The 24,041-nt window shown below is 36.8% G+C and overlaps 1 protein-coding gene across 1 annotated transcript in view; it reads left to right on the top strand.

The window, feature by feature from the left end:
* PPP4R3A (protein phosphatase 4 regulatory subunit 3A) overlaps positions 1-24,041 on the top strand; it is a 42,154-nt gene that overhangs the window by 5,303 nt on the left and 12,810 nt on the right. The window contains exons 2-4 of the mRNA XM_066552233.1: positions 3,022-3,077; positions 13,224-13,322; positions 15,406-16,023. Coding sequence (XP_066408330.1) covers positions 3,022-3,077; positions 13,224-13,322; positions 15,406-16,023 — 773 coding nt within the window. The remainder of the gene's footprint in view (positions 1-3,021; positions 3,078-13,223; positions 13,323-15,405; positions 16,024-24,041) is intronic.

Below are 24,041 nucleotides of genomic sequence, written 5' to 3'. Positions count from 1 at the left end.
ATTGCATTACAGTGCCAGGTAATAGAATTCTGCAAGTCAGTTTTATTCTTTATAGGTGGTTTCAGATTTTTTTTTTTTTGGCTTCAGTATTTTGCAGTTATTTTTATAAATTCATTCACGGCTGTAATTAAAAAAAAAAACAAACCGTAGATCTGTATAATTTTGGAGCATTTACTCAAAACATAGCATGCATTAAGTTGACTTTTCAGCTCTTACCTAACTTTGAATAGAGTCTTTGGGTCAATGAAAATGAAATGTGGGTGTATTTTTATTTTTATGTTGGTGTATTTAGACTGGATAGTCTTAACATTTTCTAGGATAGTACAAATGGAAAAACACCTACATAGAAAGTAATGCTTATGACAAAAGCTTCTCAAACAAGTGATAATGACTTTGAATGGAAGTTTATTTGTGGTGTTATATTTCTGTAACCTTTTTCTAAAGGTTACAGAAGAATATATTTGTGTTTCAGACATCTGTTACTCCTGCCTGCTTTCCACATGCAAGTAACAAAGACTTGACATTGCCTCATACCAGGAAGGGGTACTAACTAGTAGATTAGTCACTGATCTTTGACTAGTTGAACCCTTTTGGGGGAACTTATTGCACAAATGGAGCATCATATTCTCCAGAAGGATAGATTTGGGGCAGTTATTAGTTATAGAGCACAATAAACTTTCAGTATGTTTCTGTCGCCAGATTAATATTTTTCTAGTTATTGTCCAAAATGGTGAGGAATAAGTTGAATCATGTGGTAGTGAGAAGCATTCAATCCTTGAAAAACTCGATTTGTCTTTCCTACAAGCATCAGGTTTAGCAGAGAAGAAGAAATGCTCTTTTTTGATAAGTCTAGTAAAGAAGTCATTCTCTTCTAGCTTAGAAAATGAAGTGTCTGCATTCAATTGTTTTCAATTTTTTTAAATAGTATTTTGCCAAACATGACATTTACATTATGTAAGACATTCTTCTAATGATGGAATTTACATGTCTGTAGGTCTGTGTTCAGCCATTAAAATGATGTTGAAATTATCAATTACTTTTGATTCCTAGAAAATTCTAGTTCATACTTGCTGATATGAACTATTTCTAGACAGTAAAGACTTTCTAATTGTCTTCCATTTTAAGAGCACAAATAATATTCTAAGTCTTCATGGAGTAGAAGCTGAGACTTTGAAAGCACAACTTATTCTGTGTATCTGATGAAAGGAAATGCTGGGTTTAGATGTCCTTTAGGCAAACCCCAAATTCAAAGCTTGAGACTATGGCCAAAGTATGAGCAGCAATTTATTGGATTCATCTGTAAGCCTTGTCTTAGATGTTTTCCTTCTCTGTGCTCTATGGTTTGTGAAGATTTTTTTCTTTAGTTATGCACTTGCACTTAAGCAAATAAGCTGCTTTGGTAGCAGAGCTGATGTGTGTCAGAAAACTGGAAAAACTCAAATCCTGAATAGTATATTTGGGCTTGAGGCAGGAGAGCTTTTCCTGTGTGTGTTGTTTTCCCTTGAGGGGTATTTATTTCAATTTTGTTGTTGAATTCTGTAGAGTTTGTAAACTCCCACTGTCTGTTGCTTTTACTCCAAGAGCAGTTGAGACAGGATGAGAGCTTCTCAAGCCAACTTCATTAGTGAAGGCTGCCTCTTGTAGAACAACTGATTAGAAACTGGATACAAGCAGCCTTCACAGGTACATTCATTTGAAAAAAATAATTGTATCTGATGATCACTTACATAGTAAGCTGGGGGATATAAAAATCATTGGTAAAGCTTCTAAATTCATCAAGTAGTAACCTTCCTTATCAGACAACAGAATGTTCTGATATTTCTGTAATTCTTTAATGATACACCACTCTTAGAGCAAGTGAAGTTCTGTGATGAGGTTCCTCAGTCTCCTCCCTCACATCCCCCAGCCTAACACGTTCATCAGTGTCAGACACAGGGATGGAGTCCCCCTCAGCAGTTTTGCAGGGGCACCAAGCTGCAGTGGTGTGGTTGAGATGCCTGAGGGACAGGATCCCATCCACATGGACATGCAGTAGCCTGAGAAGTGGGACCTTGTGAACCTCAGGAGGTGCAAGGTGCTGCCCCTGGGTCAGAGCAGCTCCTGGTGTCAGTCCAGGCTAGGGAATGAACAGATGGAGAGCAGCCCATATTTTAGTAATACATTTGCCTTAGAACTATAGTGATGAAACTGAGAAGTTAACACTTTTCTTAAAGTTTGGACATTTCTTAAAGCCTAAATTTAACCAGGTAAGTAAATGGAGAAATGCCACTTTAAAGGGGTGCTTGCAGCCTTACATTTTAATTGTATGATTGACAGTGCAAGTTAATTTATCAGTATTTCTTCATGTAAGCTGAGTGAAGCTCTGCAGATACGTGAATTTAAGTCACGCACTGGCACTAGTGCAGCTGAGTAGCAAGGTGGATGAGGGAAGTGATTGGTCCAAGAATAAAATCAGTTTCAAAAGTTGTTTTTGTATAGATCAACACTTCAGATTGTTTAAATGTGACACAAGAATGCTAATGTGCAAAAGGAAGGGAAAGAAGACACAGACCTGAGAATGGAATTGCTGTTCTGTGTCTTAGTAAAACCTGCTGTGAAACCATTGTTCTGAGTTTGTGTGAAGTTTTCTGGTATTAGCAGTCACAGTGGTTACTGCTCTAAGCATTAATTTCTAGATAAGCTTCCCAGGAAAATAAGTGTTTTAGCTAACCTTTAAGAAAAAATACCACACAATTAGAATTTTCACACAAAACAGTCATAAGTAATCTCTGGAATGCAGTTATGATGTTTTTGGTGTGCTTGCAGACTTCATCATGTCTAAACATTTTTCTGTAGAAAAGTTGTTACTCAAAATAAGAAAGGTTTAAAATTCAGTCCTCAGAGCATTATTCTGTACTGTGTGAACAGTATCTCTTAGGGGTTAATAGATTTATTGTTGTTCAAGGAAAGAGTGATCAGAAAATTTATGTGGTGGGTAAAATTTTAGCACACGTATAAATAAGTGGAACTTTTTTTTCCTAGGCTCTCTTCTTTTGGAGTCCAAAATTAATCCGAACACTGCGTACCAGAAGCAACAGGTAAACATACTTTTCTTTTCCTCATGTTTAAAGGCAGGGTCTTTAACAGTATACAACCAACAGTGTAGCAATATAGTAATTTTTTTTGCCTCTATTGCAAATTATATTTTATGTTCTTGTGCCAGAAATAGGTAAAGTAGTTTGCACCATGTTTGTGCATTACATGATCATGTGTTACTTCTCTGCATTTTTAGTGAAGTTATACAGATAAACTGCTCTCTGTTTTGCACCAGAAATTGCTTTGGGAGAGACAGTCAAAACATAGTTGGGAAAATCACAAAGTAGCTGAGGTTCCTGAGGGTTATAGTATCTGAAACTTAGTATCATGATTGCTTTTTTCTTCTTTATATTTCAGATGCTTTAACTTTAAATGTATTTTTATTCAGGGAAAGTTTTGAAGGCTTTAAAGCTATTTACATGTAAATCTTTGTTTGTCTTTTACTTAGAAAGTGGGTATGGGTTACTATTGCTCCAAAGCATTCTGTGTTAATAAAAGCAGCTTCTCACCTTTAGTTTGCACATTGCTTCAGTTATTTAAACCATACATTGTGAGCCCCTAAAGAATGCTCCTTAGATGGGTGAGAAGTGAACTGTGTAGGCTTGTACTTTATTTGCTGTGCTTGTTTCATGGATGCTGGGAATTGCCTTTACAGGTTTAAAAATGCTGAACTAAATTGTATTTTTTTTGCCTGTTTGGTCAGCTCAGACTTGTTAAAATCTTGTCAGGTACAGTTAATGTATTAAAGCACCCTTCAGTCTTTCACCTTTAATAGTTTATTAAAGGCATGGACAGGGATGGACATACTGTTTTGTTCACAGGCAGGTCCCAGTAGTTGTGTCACTGCAGCTTTTTGTAGAATTGTATTTTGAACTGAATGGGGAGAACCAGTATGGGCTAAAAATACCCTTCCTTGAAAAATTTAACGTGTATCTGTCTCTTGATGTATTCATAGTGCACTGTATAAGCAGCTGATACTGAGCAACTGATAAGGACAGTGTGGGCCTGGAGGGTCAGTTCCAGGGAGTAAGGACAAGACCAGTGAAAGTGCTAAGCACACTAAATTTTAGCTGTAATCCTGACTAGCTTGAGGTCATGGTTCTATGATAAACTTGAGCTTTAAAGCTCCTGAAGTGACACTGAATATTTCACAGCTCTATGGCATAAAGTGCTGATCTGGTGTAAGCTTACTTTGCTGGCTTAAATTGGTTGAAAGAACTGAGGGGTGAGTTTTGTATCAATAGGTGTTGTGCCACATCAGACAGGAAACCTACTTCAAGGAGGCATAAAATTGCAAGATTGGTGCAAACCACTCCATGTGCTGGTCAGTGGAACAGCATTTCCTGCTCTGCATCTGACACACATTGTAATCTAGTGCTGCATAAATCATACCTGTGAAAACATGGTTAGAGAAATAAAAATAATTAACATGAGTCTGTCCCATTAGAGCAGCACTGTACATTCTCTGTGCTGGAGAAGGAAAAGTGCTGGTTTTAAAGCTTTCAAATGCTGTGTAGACTGAGATTTATATTTGTAGGTGGATTGTTCATATTTAACCAAACCAGTTTCTAATATAAATTGAATATGGGGCTCCACTCCGAGCCTTAGAAGTATCAAATGTTTCTTGGTGTATTAAATCTGCTCTGTAGCCTGTTTTCTTTCATGTGAGGCCTACTTATCGTTTCCCTTAGTAAAAAGCAAGTTCAGAGTGTAAATCTGATTCCAGATGAGCTAAGCTTGGAGCTTAGCAGCTGAGAGAAAGAATAGGGTTTTTTCCAACTCTGCATCTAGAACGCTGAATGGCTTAAACTTATTAAAGACACAAGAAAATCAGCTTGGTACTTTAAATCCTTTTTCAAAAACTGGTAACTCTCTATGCTGACAGAACTTTCAAACCACCTTACACAAGATCCATTTGTGGAACTGAGATGGAAGAGTGAGTGAGATATTTCTTTTTGACTGCAGAAGGTCACTTTGGTCACCTCACTACTAGTGAAGTTGCAGCCTGAAATAAAAGACTTGCTTTTGAGCTTGCCTGCTGTTGTTGGTTGCACATAGAAAATTTCAAGAAAAATCTCCCAGAAATCTAAGGCTTTAAACTTCAAAGTAGCTGTGTAGTGTTATGATCTTAGAAGGCTTTTATCTCAGAATTTTGTTGTGAGGATGAACCTATTTTAAGGGGCACATAGCAGCATCCTTTTCTACTGTGACGCAGCATGCAGCTTGTGGACACTTTGAATATCTAATGGAATAAATGGATGGGTTCTGACTTTTGTCTGGGCTGACATGAGGTTTGTAAGAAGAAACAGTCTTATTGGACTGACTGAAACAATCTGTGGTTGGAAGCAAGGAGAGATAATGTGTACTAAGCTCTTGGGGAACCTTGCTATGCCAGCTGCTTTGGATCCTTCAACAAAAGAAGCCTGTAGATACCTTTGTGATAAACAGTGAAGTCCTTCCACTGGTGAAAGAACCTTCTGCCTATGTGATCTGTTAATGCTAGTGTGAAGTAGATGGTCTTGTTAATTGTTGATATCACAAATTATGCAATCTCTTGGTTTACATATGTGTGTTTTAATAACTGCATAGCTTAGATAATTATTTATCAAAATACTAGTGTGAAGACCTGAGGACAAGCTTGCCTTGCTGCCTCTATTCCCTTGGAAACTAAAGCTAAGAAAACCGACCAAACACCAAAAAAGCCCCAACGAAAACTATACCTGTGAAGCTGAACTTGTTAGTATGATTTTGTCCCAATTGTCTGCTTTATATTTCTTGGTGTTGAGTGTTAAAAGCAGTGACTGCCCTTTGTGGTGGTAAATACAGCTTTCTGCCTTTGGAGAGAAAGATTACTTTGGGAGATCTTGAGTTCTGCTCAGGGACTCATTTTTCATATGTCAGCCTGCGATACTTCAGTTTGCACAGTCTACTTCTCAGTCTTCCCAGACTTACCTGCCATCTGGAGGTTTGAAATAAATCATTAAAGCATGAAATTCATAGACAGTCTTTTGACTACCTTTTCAGTAGTCAATTTAATTAGTCTGTCACAATGAAGAGTTGTTTTCTGCTATGTTCAAAAAGAGAGATAGGTCTGTGTACCTGATTCTGCAACATAGAATTGCTACCAGTGGAAGTTCATTGAAGCTCTGAACCATGCACTTCCTGGCAAACTCATCACTGTTTATACTAGGACTAGAAGAAAGTAAGCCATGTGAGGGGAAAAAAAGCTAGAAAGAAAACAACTTGGGAAACTAATGTCCTGTGGCTCAAAAAATGGACTTAATATTTCTTACGTTAAAGTACTATTTGTAGGCAGAAACTTCTTCAGAAAAAGCAAAATTTGCACAGTACAGCCACATGAGCACCTGATTTTTCTTGCTTACAGCTCTGTGTTAAGTTTCTGGCATTTTTATTTTAAAATGTTACAGTAATGGTCCTATAACTTTGCCATGGCATATTACTGAATTTAATTACTGGGTAAGTAGTAGCATTCATCTTAAAAGCAAATTTTGTTTAGTAAGTGGAATTTAATTATACAAAGCATTGCTGGGTCACACATGGAATACTTAGTTTTTTCTTCTGTTGTTGGTTGTTTTCTTAATATTCTAGTAAAGGTGCAAGATATTTAATTGTGGGTTGGGAGGGTCAAGGCATTGAAATTTCAGAATGTTAATGACAAAGATGCTGTTCTTAAACAAGATCCTTATTCAGAAAATGAATAATTGCACTAGTATATTAGGACAATGCCTTTTCCTATAGCAGCCCTAAATGATTAAAAACTCCTCTATATACATAGCATTTACCTAGGGAGAAACCTGGTATGGGTGTGGGTGGGGTAGAGCCTTTCAGTGTACTTTAGCAATGCTTTAAAAATAGAACAGTAAAGACTTGTATCCTCAGCTTTTTTAGATGCATCCATGTGCATCCTGTACCACAGTGATGAAGTGTATATTGCATCCCTTTCTGTGCCTGATACAAAGAAGACTTGAGTTATTTACAGCTTCCACCTACGGAGTCTTGCCTCTGCCCTAGAGGTGTCTCTTGTGTCCTTTGCTTTTGCAGTCTCTTTTCCAGTTCCTCACAAACACAAAAGGCTAAAATTCATCCAGAGTACTATCTACTAGCTATGTAACTTGAAGATGGCCATCCTTGAATAATGGAGAGCAGACTTATTGATAAAAAAGCCAAGTTTTGCAACTATCCAAAAGGGCACTGACTGAATGCTCAGTCAGAGAAGATGAACTTCGTACCCTTGATGTCATGAGAAGCAAGCCAACAGTGAAATTATTTCAATAAAATTTGTGCATATTGAGCTAAGATAGTAAGGAAGAGTGTGTGGCTTTGTGGGGCAAGGGAGTAAACAAGGGGCAGGGTGGGCTTCTCTTGGGTTTGGGGCGGGGTTCATCTATTTTAAATTAACATAGGTTTATTTTCCTTTATTTCTGTTTTCCTGTGTATTCTGATTTTTCTACTTTTGCTGAGTATCCTGGTATAGGGACAAATTTGGGAAGAAGCTTCCAAAGGAGTCCCTCTAGAAAGCAGATTCAAGTGGCCCCTCCCCCAACTGATTTGGGAAAATATTTCCTTGGTGAAAAGTGGGGAAAAAACTATTTATTTAACAAGCAAAGTATTTGCAAGCATAAAAATGAATAATATTAAACAATAAACCCTCTCACTGTTCTGAAGAGATGGCCAATTCAGCAAGTCCTTGTCATGGGGTGTAGCTCAGCTCACTCAGTCCCTTACCTGTCCCTCCTGTGTGGGATAATGTCACGGCCCAGGCACGAGCTCCCGGTGTTCTGGGTTTTCAGTCCAGAGCAGGGCTGATGAGTTCCAGGAAAAAGAAAAGCCACAGTCTGGGGACCATGTCTGCCTCAGCTAGCTAAAAACTAACTAAAAAGCAAAGGAGAACTCTCTCCTACTTCTCTGTGCTGCAAACAACACAGTCTGTGAGAGAGAAAAGCTGAAGCTCTTATCTCTGTGTTTTGAATACAATTACCTCAGACATTCCACTGCTTCTCCTCCCTCCCCGCTTCACTCTCAGATCTAGTTTTAAGGGTGCAAAACTTACTTCTGGGTTAAACAGACAAATGGGGATACAATTGAGCATCATAAAGTCACCCCAGGACACTGAGTATGGCCAGAAAGTTTCTCCTGCAAAACCAATAAATTGATTTTATTCCTTGTGATTCATGGGAATACAGCTATGAAATCACTAACTGAAAAGTTGTGTATGACTGTTGAGCTTTCACAGAAGCTAGTGGAACTCAATCTGTCTATGCCTTTGACATGTTAATCAGGTTTTTTTGAGTAAATTGTTAGCATGTCCAGATAACCAGCTTCTAGGTGAAAAAGTGCATGATCCAAATGCAGAATTGAACCTTTATATTACATTACTTGGGTGGGTTTTTTTTTAGCTTGAAGATTCTGCCATGACCTACCACACTAGCTCTATTTGACTTAAAATGCCTGGGTAGTGCAAATAAGTTTATTTCATAAAGAGAAACCTGAAATTATGAAGCTGTACTTTTGATTGGAAGTACTTAGATAGCAGGATGCTGAAAGATGGGTTGGCATGTCCAGGGAAGTATCTGTGACTGTAAACAATCGAAGGAATTAGATGAGGAACTAGCAATCAGGCAGTCCAAGAAGGGAAGAAACAGCCTGGCTGTGTTGAACCTTGTGTGGGCCAGGAAAGTGTCATAAGCCTGAACCATGTGAGGGTTAATAGGAAGAAATTAATTTGCTTTTTAAGGCTAAAAGTAAGAATTTATTAAATACTTAACAAATTTAGGGTATCCCTACTTCTTGAGTGTAGATTAGATCTCATAGAACTGCCAAGATAATATTTTGGAGCTATGGAGAAGACTTGTCCCTGGAGATGAACAGTAGTGAGAGTCCATTGTCAAACAGTAATAGTTTTGTTAATTTAATCATAGCAGAGTCAAATCATGAATACTGGTTGCTCTGAAATTCTTCATTATGAAATCCCAGAGCTTGCTTTGGAGATTTGTGTGAGTGCTGTACAAGATACCTACTAATCAGCTTTCTAATAGTTAAATAAAACTGATTTAATATCTAGTAAAAGTTGACCTTTAGTGAGTGCTGTGGCAAGAACTTTAGACTGATAGTATGTATCAAGAACTTTTTACTCTTGAGGTAAATCAGAAACCTTTTGGCAATAGTTCCAAAAAAATGAGAAGTCATAGGGTAGATACTAAACCCTCTCCTTCTTCAGTGCAGCTGCCACTGTTTCCTGGATTAAATTATTGCAGGTTAGCTTCTGAGGCATGATGTCTCAGAGCAATCTACAGCACACAGCAGTGCCTCTGGAGAACCTCTAACTAACCAGAACTTGCTTCATGGGGGCTTGATGCAGCCAGCAGAGAGAGAAGCAGCGCAGGAATCACCGATTGTATTCTGAATTTTGGCCTAAGGCTGTGTCCTTATAAGAACTAGAGTGTACAAAGCTATCCTACACCCATAGAAATGATTGATACCTCCTTATGGAAATTTTAAGTACATAGGTCTCCTAAAAGGAGGCCATACTCAGAAATTTTGGTTAAATTTTTTAATTTCTCATTTTATGTCCACAGTTGTAACAGAATGAGCACTATTGTAACAAAACAGATTCATGTAAATGGTTGTAAGGAGACAGCAAATTTTGTATGGACTAAGATAGTGATGATGCCTCTAACTGGCACTACTGCCAAGATATTTTTTTTGCAAAGCAGAAAATGATTTTTCAATCTTTGAATAAGATCATGAACTCTACATAAATAGCTCCTGATTATCACCCTATTTAAAAAAGATCTTGCCAAGAACTGTGATGCATCTTGAAAATATGAGGAGCTAGAATGCTGAGGTTGTCACAGAGAACTCAGTATAAGATCCTTCAATAATAAAACCTTTGTCCAGGTTTGTGACAGTTAACACAGTGTAGCTATGATTTAATACTGCTGTTTCACATTTTAATTGTTTACAAGGAACAAGATAAGAACAATTTTTAGATGTTTTAATTATCCCATCCAGTTCCTTGCGTGTAGATGATAATATTTTATATGAAATGCAACAACAAAGATGTCTTTGCTCCATCTGAGCCAGAATGGCTATTGTGAATCAAATGAAATGAAGATTTTATGCTCACCAAGATGTAATGTGCAAGACTTATCTTCTTACCTCTTAACCAGTAGCCACTATTACTAAGCATATTTATCCTTAACTCCTGTTTTCTCTTTGAATGGAGGAGGCAGTCTTAAGAAATTTCAGTTGCTTTCTGAAGTATCAAGAAGTAATATTTGACATTGGGAAGCCACAGAAACTCCATTTCCATAGCTGAGAGATCCAGAGTAGTTAGTGGACTCAACTTACACTGAAGAAATGTCAGATCAAGCATGTACAAAGATTTCTTTCAATAAAATAATCAGAAAGTAGACTGTTAGTGATGTGATTCTTCTGTCTTTAACTTCATCTGGAATTTCCTTCAGTCATTTCTTCATACATGTATAAGTCTTGTACTGTCCTTTTTGATGATTATAAGCTTTGTAGGATTGAAGTGAAATTATAGTCACAACTGTCTGCATTTAACAGTGAATTTAAAGTTAGACAAAACTGTATATTGCACAACAGAGTGAAGTGCTTTTTGTTTCATGTTCTCTTTTAAAAAGCCCTTTCATTTAAGAAAGGTTGTACAAACAAATACAGTTTACTAAAGATCCAGAGCGCAGCAGTTGGTAGGTTTCTGTTGAGGAACCGTAATGTATGAAACCCGTCTGTGCTAAGACAACAGATGCTAGTAATTTCAAAGTTTAATGTTGGCAATTGGAAACCACTTTTCTAATACTGATAGAACAAACTGGAAGATGGCTGCTCAAATGATTTCTTTAAGCAATTTTTTGTTTTGTTTTTCAAAGAAGAAATAACTAAAAAAATGGAACTATATGGAGGTGTGAGCTTCCATGTTTAGTAGTAGATGATGTTGTTAAAGAGAAAAATTGCTATGCTATGGCCAAATACACTTTTCTACATATGTGACTGTAATTTTCAAAAGCAGGTTTAAATTTCTGTCTTCTCTTTTATTTTTCTCTGCTTGCCTTCCTTTCTCTGTCTTGATCTGTTGCTGGATTTTATTCAGAGCCTTAGAACTTTTGTTTATTAAACTTAAGCAGTTAATGTAAATAGCACTGCCCTTAATAGTGTTCTTTTAGTCATTTCCCCATTTGTTAGTTGTGCTCTTTATCAAGAAGAAAATACATTTTGGTCTTTTGAAAATGACTTACTTAGAAATCTAACTCCTTTCACCTGGATGGAAATGTAATTAGATGGGAATGTTGCAAGTTCTGCTAGTGTCTACTTAAAATTTGATCTTAGAGTTGCTTTGTTTTTTTTCATTAAATAAGCACTACTCAGTGTGAAGCTAAGGAGAGAGTGGCTTTGAAAATTACTGCAGTAGAAGTACAGTTGGAGAGATAAATGTATTAGAATTTGAACCTGATACCTACACTTAACATGCAGTAAGGTACATACTGTTTTTTTAAGATGGTAAAGGGAAAAACTTTTTGAGATCTTCACTTTTCAGATTTTTGCAAACAAATTTTTTTTGCTCTGTTGGAGTCAGCAGTACCAGGTGCTGTCAATCTGTTATTACCAGAGAGTTTGCTCCATGACCTGTTTTGTAGAGAATAAACTATTAATTATGATTTTTTTTCTTCCTTTTGTATTTTGGAGGTGGTCTTCCTAAATCCCCTTCTTCTGTGTACCACCTCTTCCTCAACCCTTTGGAAAAGGAAAAGGTAAACTATTTGCCATTTACAAGGTAAAGCCATTAGTGCCTCTGAAGCAGTATAGCTGCTCTGGTAATGGCAAATTGATTATATTGTATTGCTTGACAATCCCATTGAAGCTGGCTGATTGTGCTGTTTAGATAACAGTTTAGTTTAAGGTGTTTTCTAGTAAGTACATATCAAAATCTAAAGGTAAGGTTTCTTTTTATTGTCAGTATTCATTTTAATATCACTCTAAGCAAAATCTGTACTTAATGAAGCAGAAATTCTGTATTTTATGTATAAGAAAAATTCCCATGTCTCTTGTCCTAGTGAGTGAATGCATGGTTTAGCACTTGGCTGAAATAATGCAGTTTCATGGAGCTGTGTGTATTTACTGTGGCTATATTTCAGCTGTTACAGGAAGAAAAAAGACTAACAATAAAACTTGATTGAATACATAAACACAATGCTGATTTTATTTTCTTCTTTTATTAATTTTTATTTTCTATTTAGTTATTCTTAGTTATTTAGTAGACTCTCTGTAACCTACTCCATCAAATACCTTGTCGGTGTGTGTGACATTGCTGCTTACTGCACAGCTTCCCCTTTCATATATTGGTTTTGCATGCAATAGGAGGGCTCAGATAAACTCTTGAACTATCCTAGTAAGTTGATGAGGGCTTCAGTGTCTAGGAAGTGAACATAGCTAAGCATGGTTTCAATTAGTTTCTAGAAGTTTTTCTAGAAGTAGTTTCAAGTATTTTTCTTCCAGAATTGTAGTTTGGAATAAGAAACTCTCACGCGTGGTTCAGTGTAGTGGGTGCCTGTGGTCCCAGGCAGGGAACTGTGGTGTTTCTCCTCTTTAAAGTTTGTAGCCATCTTGGGACTAGATTTCAAGCAGCTGTTCTGTGCATTAGCAGAGTGTCTTCTGGGGCCTACAAAAATGAAAAAAAAAATATTGTAACTTTCATCCTACAGAAGAACTAGTTTTATGTGGTCCAAATGAAACATTAAAGAAACCCCTAACATAAACCCAGCAAAACCTGTTGCTTTTGTTACTGTCTTTTATTAGAGAATACACTGAGGTAGAAGTGCATTTTCTAGGTCAAACTTTTTGAGATTTACAATGTTATGGTCACATAAAATAAGAACAAAGACTTTTTATATATTTCTGGAACTTCTTCTGATTTATGCAGGAATGTTTTTAATTGTATAAACTTATAAAAATTTTATGAGGTGTGATGGTTACATTTGTGTTGTAATAGTGTCCTGTCATAATTAGGTGTCAGGCTGTTTTTAATTTAAAATTTTACTCTTTAAACACTGTTTAGGTTAATAAAATCTGAAATATATTGCCTTAAAATACTCTCCCTCTCTTTAAAGGATACCTTGATTGTGTGGTCTGAAGCTGAAAATTATGATTTGGCACTTAGCTTTCAAGAAAAAGCAGGTTGTGATGAAATATGGGAAAAAATATGTCAGGTAAGTTTGATAAATGTAAGATTGAGACAACCTAATTCATCTAAATTCATCTAAATATTCATCTAAATATTTGTGTTCAAAACTTACAGGCTGTTCTGAGAGTTTGAACAATAGTAGATAGAAAGTAAAAACTATTGTTATAGCCAGCTCTCCCAAATTTTGCATTTTTCAATTTAAAAACTTTCTCCTTCCTCCAGAAATTTAATACAGACCTAATCTAAGTTTTGGGTACTTCTTTAGAGCATTTTCAGGTCTTTCTACTCAACATAACTTTTTTGATTAATCTGCTAGTAGGAGATAGCTCCATCCCTATAAAGATAATGTTTTAAAAATCAAACAATGTATACATAGCATGCATATATTTTAACATGTGTTTTACCACTGCAGCCAGGTGACTGTACAGTCATTGAATCAGTGTTGTTTGTGAATAATATTTGTTCAGGTATTAGCTTTGACACAAAAGAGTTTAATCAGTATATTCACTGGTGTTGGTTCACTTTCTCGGTTCTTGTTTGGGCTTTTTCTTCCCTTCCAAGCATTACAACTTAATTCTGTGCTGCAGTATGTGGGATTTCTCTAAATTACTCTAAATTTCTCTCTGCAGTCTCTTTCTGTTCTTAACAAAGATCTAGCTCTCCCCACTCTGTCTTTTGAAGTTTGTTCTTAGTAATTTCAGAAGCTAAGCAAAAGAAATCTTGTTTCACAATTACATGTGTATAGATTATTCCTTTTTTTTTAAGAATGAGTCTTTTCAGCAGTTTACCACTTATGAAAATAAGTACAGAAACATTTCCAAGAACCCTAGCAGTCAATGGCCCAAAAGCTGGGGTCAGAAACAAAGTAGGGAAAGGGGGAAGTTTTGTTCTTAGGAAACACCCAGATAAGAAGCCCAGTTTCCTCACCCTCATGTAAAGATCTCATATTTTTGTAGGAAGCCAGTGTCTTTATATCCTGTTTTGAGGCCATGGTTTGTAATTGTGTCTAGTGTACTTTATAGATCTTAAGCTTCCTCAGTCATTAAAACTTCTAAAAGGAAAGCTTTGATACCATTTATAGAGAAAGTGGTTGCTGCTCTATAAGCAGAACAATATGTGGGGTTTAGCACCATTCTGAGTATAGGCTTGCTGTTATAAATGAGGCATTATTTCTCCCAGGGTTTTTTTTTGCTGAATTTCAAGAATAAAAACAACAAGCACCTTCTACTGCTCTGCTCAGCAGTGTTTCTCTGAATTTGACTTCAGATTCCAAGCAGATGCTAAAATTAAGATGTCATTAAAGCTGATTCACTCTGGTGCCCAGGCATCTGTGCATTTTTTTACTAATTCATACTTTCCTCAGTTTCCTCATATCTCTGGAGAGATTTTTGCAAGTCCTGTGCATTATTTTTCTGACAGTCAGTTTTCCTCTATTATTTTGTCAATGTTGGTCTGAGCTTTTTTGTTCTTAAAAGAAGACTCTATGTCTCTGTTGAGTATTTAGAAAGTGCATAATAACAGATTTTGACTTGCAGCTCTCCAGAACAGAAGACAACAGATAAATTAGTAAGACTGGCCTCTCTCCTCTGTTTGAGGTAGTGGAAGTAGTGGAAGCTTTGAAAAGCATACAGAGCAGTTAATAGCCTATAGATAAATGTTTAAAGCTATCACTAGAATAATGTAATACTGATTTGCATTTGAAAATCTGTCTGCAGAGAATAAAGGCTGGAAACAAACAGTTCAGTAGTCTATTAAGAAGTTCAGTAGTCTGTTAAGAAGTTGCCATCCATATTAATAAATGCAAATTTCTGTTTTTATTTGAAGTACTCGGAAAATGTAGGTATTTTCCTTATTCTTTCTCCCATTTTTAATAAATAAATAAAGTTAAATGTTTCATGTAGAAACAGTTCTATAAAGCTTTCTATTTGAAGAAATCTTCTCGTTATCTTTTTTATTTTCCAAACCAGCTGTACTCAATGTCAGACTAGATTGCATTTCTATTTTGCCCATACAAATTAAAAATGTGTGATACTTCAATGGTATTTTTTAAAAAGCATTCAAATAACAGTAAAATTAAACTCCACTTTTTGACAAATCTCATTTTGCAGGTTCAAGGCAAAGACCCTTCTGTGGATATTACTCAGGATCTTGTTGATGAATCTGAGGAGGAGCGCTTTGATGACATGTCATCACCAGGTCTGGAGTTGCCATCCTGTGAGCTCAGCCGGCTGGAAGAGATCGCAGAACTCGTGGCATCTTCCCTGCCTTCACCCTTACGCCGTGAAAAACTCGCCCTAGCACTGGAAAATGAGGGCTATATTAAGAAGCTCTTAGAAATTTTTCACGTGTGCGAAGACTTGGAGAACATTGAAGGACTACACCACTTATATGAAATTATTAAGGGAATTTTCCTTTTGAACAGAACTGCACTTTTTGAAGTCATGTTTTCCGAGGAATGTATAATGGATGTAATTGGATGCCTAGAATATGATCCGTCTTTATCGCAGTCACGGAAACACAGGGAATTTCTGACTAAAACAGCAAAATTTAAAGAGGTGATACCTATATCTGATCCAGAGCTGAAGCAAAAAATACATCAGACATACAGAGTACAGTATATTCAAGATATGGTCCTACCCACTCCCTCAGTTTTTGAGGAAAATATGCTATCAACACTTCATTCTTTCATCTTTTTTAATAAAGTGGAAATAGTTGGCATGTTACAGGTAAGTTTCAAAAATTCACAGTCACTTATGCTTGGGCAAAGAAAGTCAGGTGATTATTTCTGAAAAGATTGAGGTGCTTTGGTGGATCCTTCACTTCTGTGATTCTGTAAGTGATTGTGGAGTGTGACAGAAAAGGCATGGATTTGAGTACTGAGTTGTCAAATACCCATCCTTTAATTTCTGGATTTGGACTAGATGCTGTGCAACTGATTTAAATGGAGCAAACCTATAGAATATTGAATGAGGTTCTTTGGAATGAACAGTACTGTTTGCACTTTGAATCTTTGATTTTAATAGGAGTTTTGAGGGTTGCTGGGTTTGTATTTTGGGACTTTTTAGTCACTAGACGTAGGGATATCTCTTGTCATATTGCCATGAAAAAATCACTTTGCCTAAATTTCACAATATAATCTCCTACCACGATGTAGCTGTTGCTAATTTTGAAGTAAATAAAATTAGCTGTTTGGAAAGTACAGATTCAGAGCATAAGACCACTTCAGATGCTTGAATGTTTTTTTAGTTTGTCTTAATAAATCCCTAAATAATGGTGCTTGGAATTACCAGTTTTTCATTAAATATGTCTTACTGCAAATGTAAAGAGATTATTTGGTGCTTTACATAGCTTACCAATGTCTAGGGTGGTCTGCACCAACCCATGAACTTTCTGAATGGTGTTAGAAGTTGGTGGCACATCTCTGTAAGGGGAGCTTTCAGCTAACTCAGCAAAGTGTTACAGCACATGTATTTTGGTTTGTTGAAGTTAATGATAATTATCTTATGTCTCCCAGAATTTAATAAATGAATAGTCACGGTCTTAGGAGGGGCTGTCTGATCTGGAGAAATGGACCAAGTGCTAGATGATACCGATTACTTTAATCATGTTTATTTTCAGTTTGACTCTCAGGATGTACCCTGAATAATTTCATGGAAAATATATAGCAAAGGAGAGTGAAAATTCCTTTTGCAAGCTCATAGGCAAATAATTGTCAAAACTAGGCCTCACAACTTTTCCTCCATCGCACTCAGTTATCAGAATACTGATGTTATTTAATCTGTATTTAATCTGCTCTCTTGGAGCTTTAATCTGTCAGGTGAAACACCTCAGGCATCTTCAGTAGTACCAGGCCCCAGCTTATGCCCAGGTGAACCAAACTGTTCATGTCTGGATGTGTGTCCTTGATAAACAAAGTCACAGTTGCTTATCTAAAACAATCAGAAGGCCTTAAGCATTTTGGAGTTGCCCCTTTGAAGAAGTTTACAAGTCTGACTTTGAGAGAATGTTGAAAAAGACTCAGTTAAGGGGTCTCATCTGGAGCATCCAGGATGACTGTTGTCTCAAAAATGTCTTGCCCTCTTTGCAAGTGTTGCTAGAAGCAAATTTCTGAAGATTATATATTTTGACTTGAGGAGGAGGAGGGGAAGAATTTTTCAGGAGTCTTGGTGACAGTGGCTGATTCTGAGATCTTGAGCTTCAAAAAAGAAAACTGGGCAAGGAAAAAGAGGGTCTGATCCTGCAAAATCATGATGGGTGTGTTTGCCAGATATCCTGAGATAACTTTATTGAGGACTAAAGACTGATAAGTTTCCTTTTTTCTGTCTCTTACAACTTGCTTTAGGTTAATAGCTGTAGGGTAGGTTTAAGTTACAATATCAAGGTTTTGTGTTGTTGCCAGACTTGTTAGTTGCAGTTTACAGTTGAAATCAGGGCTCAGATCTGATTTTGATTTCTTTTGTGACAGCTGATTTTTGAATGCTATCTTCACTGCTGTTCTCTATGGTTGAGAATAAAGTCTACTTCATGTATGTTGGAGTCAGAGGAATTAACATTGCAGTTCAAAGTTAGATAAATGTTTGGAGATGTTGAAGTGCTTTCCACAGCTTTGAGGAGCCCAGAATGAGAGCACACCAGGAAGATAATACACCCTGTGCTGTACTGCATTTCCTAGTACTTTCACAGTACAGTTCTCTAGCAAGGAGGGAGAACTCCCTAAGTTTTTACGTAAGAATCTGTTAGAAATAATTTGACATTGTTGATCAATTTTTGGGTTTGAGAGAATTAAAAAAGACTCACAAATTATGTGTCCATTGCATTTCTAAGAGTTTAAAAGGATTGATTGATTGACTGATTGATTGATTGATTGATTGATTTTTCAAGTTCTTGGAATGTAGCTGTAACCCAAGGTTTCAGCCTACTTACCTGGCATTTATTTATTCATAAAGCAATAGGCCAGGTTGCACTTTTCTGTAATCTCTGCACTCTAGTTTCATTTCATCCCCCATTCCTACAGGCTGTGTATAAAGTATATGATACTATTTGTTCCTGTTTCTTTACACAGAATAAATAATGCTCTAAGAACTGAATTAAAAGACTGATTTTGTTGATTTCACTTCTGTAACTAATTCCTAAGGGCTTTCTTCCATTTGTGTGTGGTTTAACATCATGCATTCCTGTAGCTGGTATTACAGTACTTGTGTGTGTGAGGGGCTGTTACTGCATGAAGGATGTCTAGTTCTCTGTAGTTCCTGGCATTTGTTAGTTTGGATCTTCTGAGATCTTGGTGCTCACTAACCTTACATGTGTACTTAAGAAGTGGTTTCTTAGAAGTCATTATTAATTGAAAAGACTCTGGGTTGCCTCATGGTAGTTTATTGGAAGCCATGGATGAGTCTCAAGTTCTAGTAGATTAATATAAAAGGCTTTTAATGCCTCTGCTGTTGACTTTAGGTTGTCTCTCTTGGATCATTGAGGATGTGACAAAAGAGATGTCTTTTTGGGAAGTTTCACTTGGCAGGATAAAAGTAAGCTCCCTGAGTAGCTGATATCCCATGGCATCCTGCAACTCTTGTGTGTGCAGCTGAGTTGTTGGGTATTCTGTTCTTTTCTCTCTCTTTCTCTGGCTGTGAAGGAGCAGAAAAGAAAAACTCTTACCTACATCATGGAAAAGAAGTGAGCTGTAATGAGACCTTTCCATGTCAGACTGTGTATTAACCAAAATGGCACCTTACAGGACTCTCATCTCAGTTAGCTCAGCCAGACTGTAGTGTCAGAGAGGTGAATAGAAGTTTGTACAGGACTGTACAGATCTTGCCTTATGCTTCTTGACAAGCTGAATGACTTTACTCAAAACTACCACTGTGTTTTATTTAAGGCATTTACTGTCAAGATAGGCCATAGGTCTCTGGCATTTAAAGTCAGTTTTTCAGTTATACTTAATCTTGAAGATGAGAATATGCTGATTCTTTAGAGTTCTTGCTTTATTAGAGAGACTTTGCATGTATTTAAAAAAATAAATTCTGTAGTCATGGAAGATACTTGCTTTGATCATTTTGCTTTCTTTGGTAGGTAAAATAACTGTTGCCCTTTTGTGCTAAAACAAAAAACAGAAAATAGGTAACCTTTGGCATTAGGGTTATGAACCATTTTCTTCCTTCCTTCTTCATGAAGGTTAGCTTTCTCATAAGCTTTATAAAAGTATGCTTCTATTGATGGGCTTTTCTGAGAACTGGAGGTAGGTTTGTTTGTGGTTTAATTTTATAAGATAGGTAATTTTAAGTGAGCATGTCATAATCTCACTAAACTAGATACTGTTGTTTCATGATGAATAGTAAAGCCATGAAAACAGTATTCCCAGACTGCAGAATTAACTGCTGTGAAAATTACTCAGTTACAGATTTTCTCATTCACAATGTGTAAGATACATGTAAGATATGAATTGCATTTTTTTGCAATTTCAGCCCCTCCTAATATACTCTTACTGCTTGGGGTCCAGCCTGTTCTAGTCTTGAGATGTCATAGCCACCAAGAAACTTGCTGAAACATGGAGTTGGCCAAGTTTTGAGTGGGGGTGGGACAGGTAAGTGGTGTTTCTTGCTTTGTATGACGCTCTTTTGCAATTTAAAAAAATACATACTAATGAGCACACTGGAGGCCACCAGTTCTTTCCCTTTGTGTTATTAACTAGTTCATTAAAAAAAAAATCTTGCAAAACTGCGCCATAGAGTGAGCAAACACTATTTCCTTGTGTTCTCTCCCCCTTTTCTCATTGGTGCATTCTTTTTGCCAGCAAGATCATGCAATATCTTTATCTTCCAGAATAAAGAATATTATTAGAATTACTTTTGGGATGTGCATTTGGACTTCAAGGTCTTTAATTTTCAGGGAAGTGGAGAGCAGAAGGGGAAAATTTGACGTATGTTAAAATAGTTTTTGTGCCTGGTAGAACAGTGATCAGATGGTATTATTGTACTGGTAAATCAGATTTTTTAAATACAGAAGTCATATTATTGATAGTCCCTGTATCCCTTTTCAAGAGCTAAAAAATTGCAAGTATTTAGGTATATCTGTATATTTTACTGTATTAATGTGTAATGATAGGCAGGTTTTAATTTTGAAAGTGGTTTTACAGATATTTGCTTATTCTTAACAGAGTCCTGTGTATGCAAACACTATTATCTGTAGTTGTTTTGGAGGAAGAGTTGTGTAAGTGCATACTGGTAGTTTTGTTCAAATCCAGTCTGCTTCTTGTAGTAGTTCACTCAGGTATAACTGGAGATTTACTTTTAGCAAAAATTCACCTTGCAATAAAGTGTAAAAGGATACCACTTTTTGGGGGAAATGACTTGGTGGAAGACATTTGCAAGTGGTGCATGCTTGTGATTTTTGGGATTAACTTCTTCATTGCAGAAAATTATTTTTCACATGTTCAGAAACTACAAAAGTCATTGGTGGATCTCGTTCCTTTTCCAACATGTTGATTCAAGTGAAGGTAGTGCAGGATGAAGGCATGAAAGGCAGTCTGATACAAAGGGGATTTTAAGCTAAGAAATCTTTTGTGTGGTAGCAGGAAGGAATGTGTTTGAAGTGGTAATTACCTGTTTGCTAGTAATATTTTATAAAAATTTCACTTTATGGGCTAAAATACTGTTTCTACCCAAAATGAATATGAAGGTGGAATATAGTATGGAATGTGTGCTCTCTTTCTAGTTTGGGTGGTGTTGAGTTTCCTTGGTTTTTTTTTTTTTTTGAAAAAAGTATGTTTTATGTCATTTATCTGTAATCACAGACACAAAAATACCTGATAACTGAATGTTAATTACATTTAAGAGAGACCTAGTTTTGAAGAATCCTTTATTTAAGTGCCTTTCAGGAGGAGGAGAGCTTCTTTGGAAGTTGAATCACAAATGTAAATAGTGTCCTTTTTTGTGACCCTAGCTTATCTGTGAGTTTTCTGGTTTTTTAAGTCATAAATAATTGAGTGAGTAGTTGGCCTGGCTTGTTTTTATCTTCATGAGCTTCGAAATGTATTAAATCTAGAAGCATCTCCTTAGATCTTGCAAAGCAGAAATGAATATACTCAGTGTCTGGTATACACATAGTTTAAGTATTGCACTTCTGATAATTTCTGTGCCTGGGGAAAGTACCTAGAATGCCCAATTACATCATAAACTACTGTTTGCAGTTTGGTTTTCTTGGAAAACAGTTGTGACCTTCACAGCTTCTAAGATAGAGCTAAGTATGTTTTGATACATCTCTGTGTGAAAAGACCACATACTCCAGAGAATTATGCATTTGCACTGTGTTCACAGACATACATTGAGGAATTTTGGCAAGTTAAAAAAAAAAAAGAAAACATTCAAATTCGTGTAATTCTATTATTCTGTGTGTTGGTGCTTTCTGAGTTCCAATGTGAACTCTGCTCTCAGACTGTGCATTTCCACAGTATTGTTCAGGAATGTTTCTTTAGATATATTGCCCTTGTCAGTAATTTTACAGCTTGAGAGAGAGAATTTTATACTTAGAATGTTCTTTGCAATGGCACTTTCTCTATATATGTGAGAGGATTCTCTCATGAACAGCAACCTGTCTGCCTTTCATTAAGCATCTGGAATGAGATAAATGCTGAACACTTTTCAGGGCTAAGCCCAAAGTGTGAAGCTAGTAATAAGTTGTTTTTATTTTCTTGAAATAAGTGCAATTTACTGCATATTATCTGTGCAAGGGTGGGATGTTTCAATCACTCAGATCCATCTTAATTTGTCTGATTTTAAATAGGTCATGGTTGTTCTGGAGCCCAGAGATTTCATTTGTTAATTTAAAAGTGCAAGGTATTTAATGGAGTTTGGGAGAGGACATGGCATGGAGATATGTTTCAGTATTATATTTAATGCAGAATTGTAAAATACTGTATTGTAGTCTATATTTGGAATGCTGGAAGATAGTTATATACTGAACTTCTGCAAATCCATCCTGAAACATTAAGTGTTGAAGTCATGATTTATCATTATCATTAACATTGAAGTCTTTATCACTTGCCAGTTTTAGGTTCCCTCTACAAGTCCCATATGTTTGCAAGCTCAGTACCAGGGTGAGTGGGTTGCCCTCTGCTGCAGACAGCCACGTGTTGGGCAGGTCAGGGATGTGGCAGGATGTGGTCAGAGAGCTGAGCTGGGGTCCTGCCCAGCAGCTCCTGCCTGTGCTGCTCTGGCACATAATGCCAGATGTGCAGCCTCTCCAGCTGACTCTGTCTCTGGGACACTGAAGGGACCATGAATGAGACCCACATGTCACTCACAGTACAGGGGCTCTCCTCCTTCCATAATATAAAACCCCCAGTTTGATACTTTGGGTAATATTGTGTACCTTTTTTTTTTTTCCCCAGAGGTACACTACTCTTACATATGTAAGAGCCATGGTTGTCTGCTGCTGAAGTTTCCATTATTTTTTCACAGTGATCACTCTAAGATAGTTGACCTGCACTTACTCTCAGATATCATGGAAGAGGTGAAAAGTTGCTTTCACAGTGAGAATGGAAATAGGGGTTATGCTTTCCAGCTGGGGATAAGCATGCATCTTCTCAGTAGTTTTCATAGATTAGTTGTACATCTTGATCAAAATAGTGAAAAGAGAAATGAAATCAAACTGTGGCCTTCTCTTAAATGCCCTGCTAATCATGGAAAAGAACCTGCATATTCTTCAAAAAAACTGGGGTTTATGGGGATTTGTTTTGTTTGATTTTTTTTTTCAGTGACTAAATATGTCAGTATGTCTACTGGGGTTACTTAGGTTACCTGTGATGCCTCATGAGTTAAATATTAGAACAGAAAACTTACAAAGCCATATAACACCTGGATAGCAGATAGTCAAACAGCCTTGCATTTGCCCATCAAAGCTTAAGCTATGTTTCTTGAAATCAAATACCTTAATAGTTGTTTTGAACATATTTCACTGTTGATATCTGGAAGTCAAAATTTACATCTGTGCTTGATCCTCCAGAGTGTATTTTGGTATACTTCAAGTGAGACTTGAAGCAGTCACTGAAACAGCACCTGAACTTGTGTACAGAAATCACTCTTTTTCATTGTCTGTTGGGTCAGGTTAGGAGCACAGCTCAGCAGCAGACAAGAGAAAAGGTGGCATATTCTAAATATATGGTTTACCTAATAGTGCAGTGAGATACAGTGGCTCATGCCAGCCTGTTGTGGGTTTATGTGTGTTGTGCAGTGCCATGGAGAGATGCTGATTGTGTTGTGGCAGTGTTGTAGCAGCCTTAGCACGGTGTGCTGTCAGAACTGAGGTACTCACTTCCTCAGCAGGGCTCCATGGTGAGCCTGAATGAGGTACTGAGGTAATTCACAACACAAGAGAGTTCTTGTGTGTGTATCTGAAGTACTTTGATGGGTTTGCTTTGTGCAAACATGAGCGAAGCAGCTTGGATTTCTGGCACTGTGGTGTTGGAATGGAGGGATGTTGCACATCTGTGTGTTACTGACTTCACAAGAAACAACACCGGCAGCTTTCTGAAAAAATGCATTAGTACCTGATGTACTGGAACCATTCTGAAGCAACTGCTGCCTTACCACTGCATAACATTGGGAAAAGGATGGGAGAAGGTTTATTTCTGTCTTAATAATCTCCTAGTTGTTGGAACTGTAAAGGTTATGGGAAGCTAAATATTGCTCCTTCTTTCAATCTAAATACACATTTGTAATGTGTTTGGAGCTGTTTGTAGTTTTGCTAA

The sequence above is a fragment of the Molothrus aeneus genome, chromosome 6 (genome assembly GCF_037042795.1).
Source record: "Molothrus aeneus isolate 106 chromosome 6, BPBGC_Maene_1.0, whole genome shotgun sequence".
NCBI classification, from domain to species: Eukaryota; Metazoa; Chordata; class Aves; order Passeriformes; family Icteridae; genus Molothrus; species Molothrus aeneus.
This window is presented reverse-complemented; position numbering and strand designations above follow the sequence as displayed.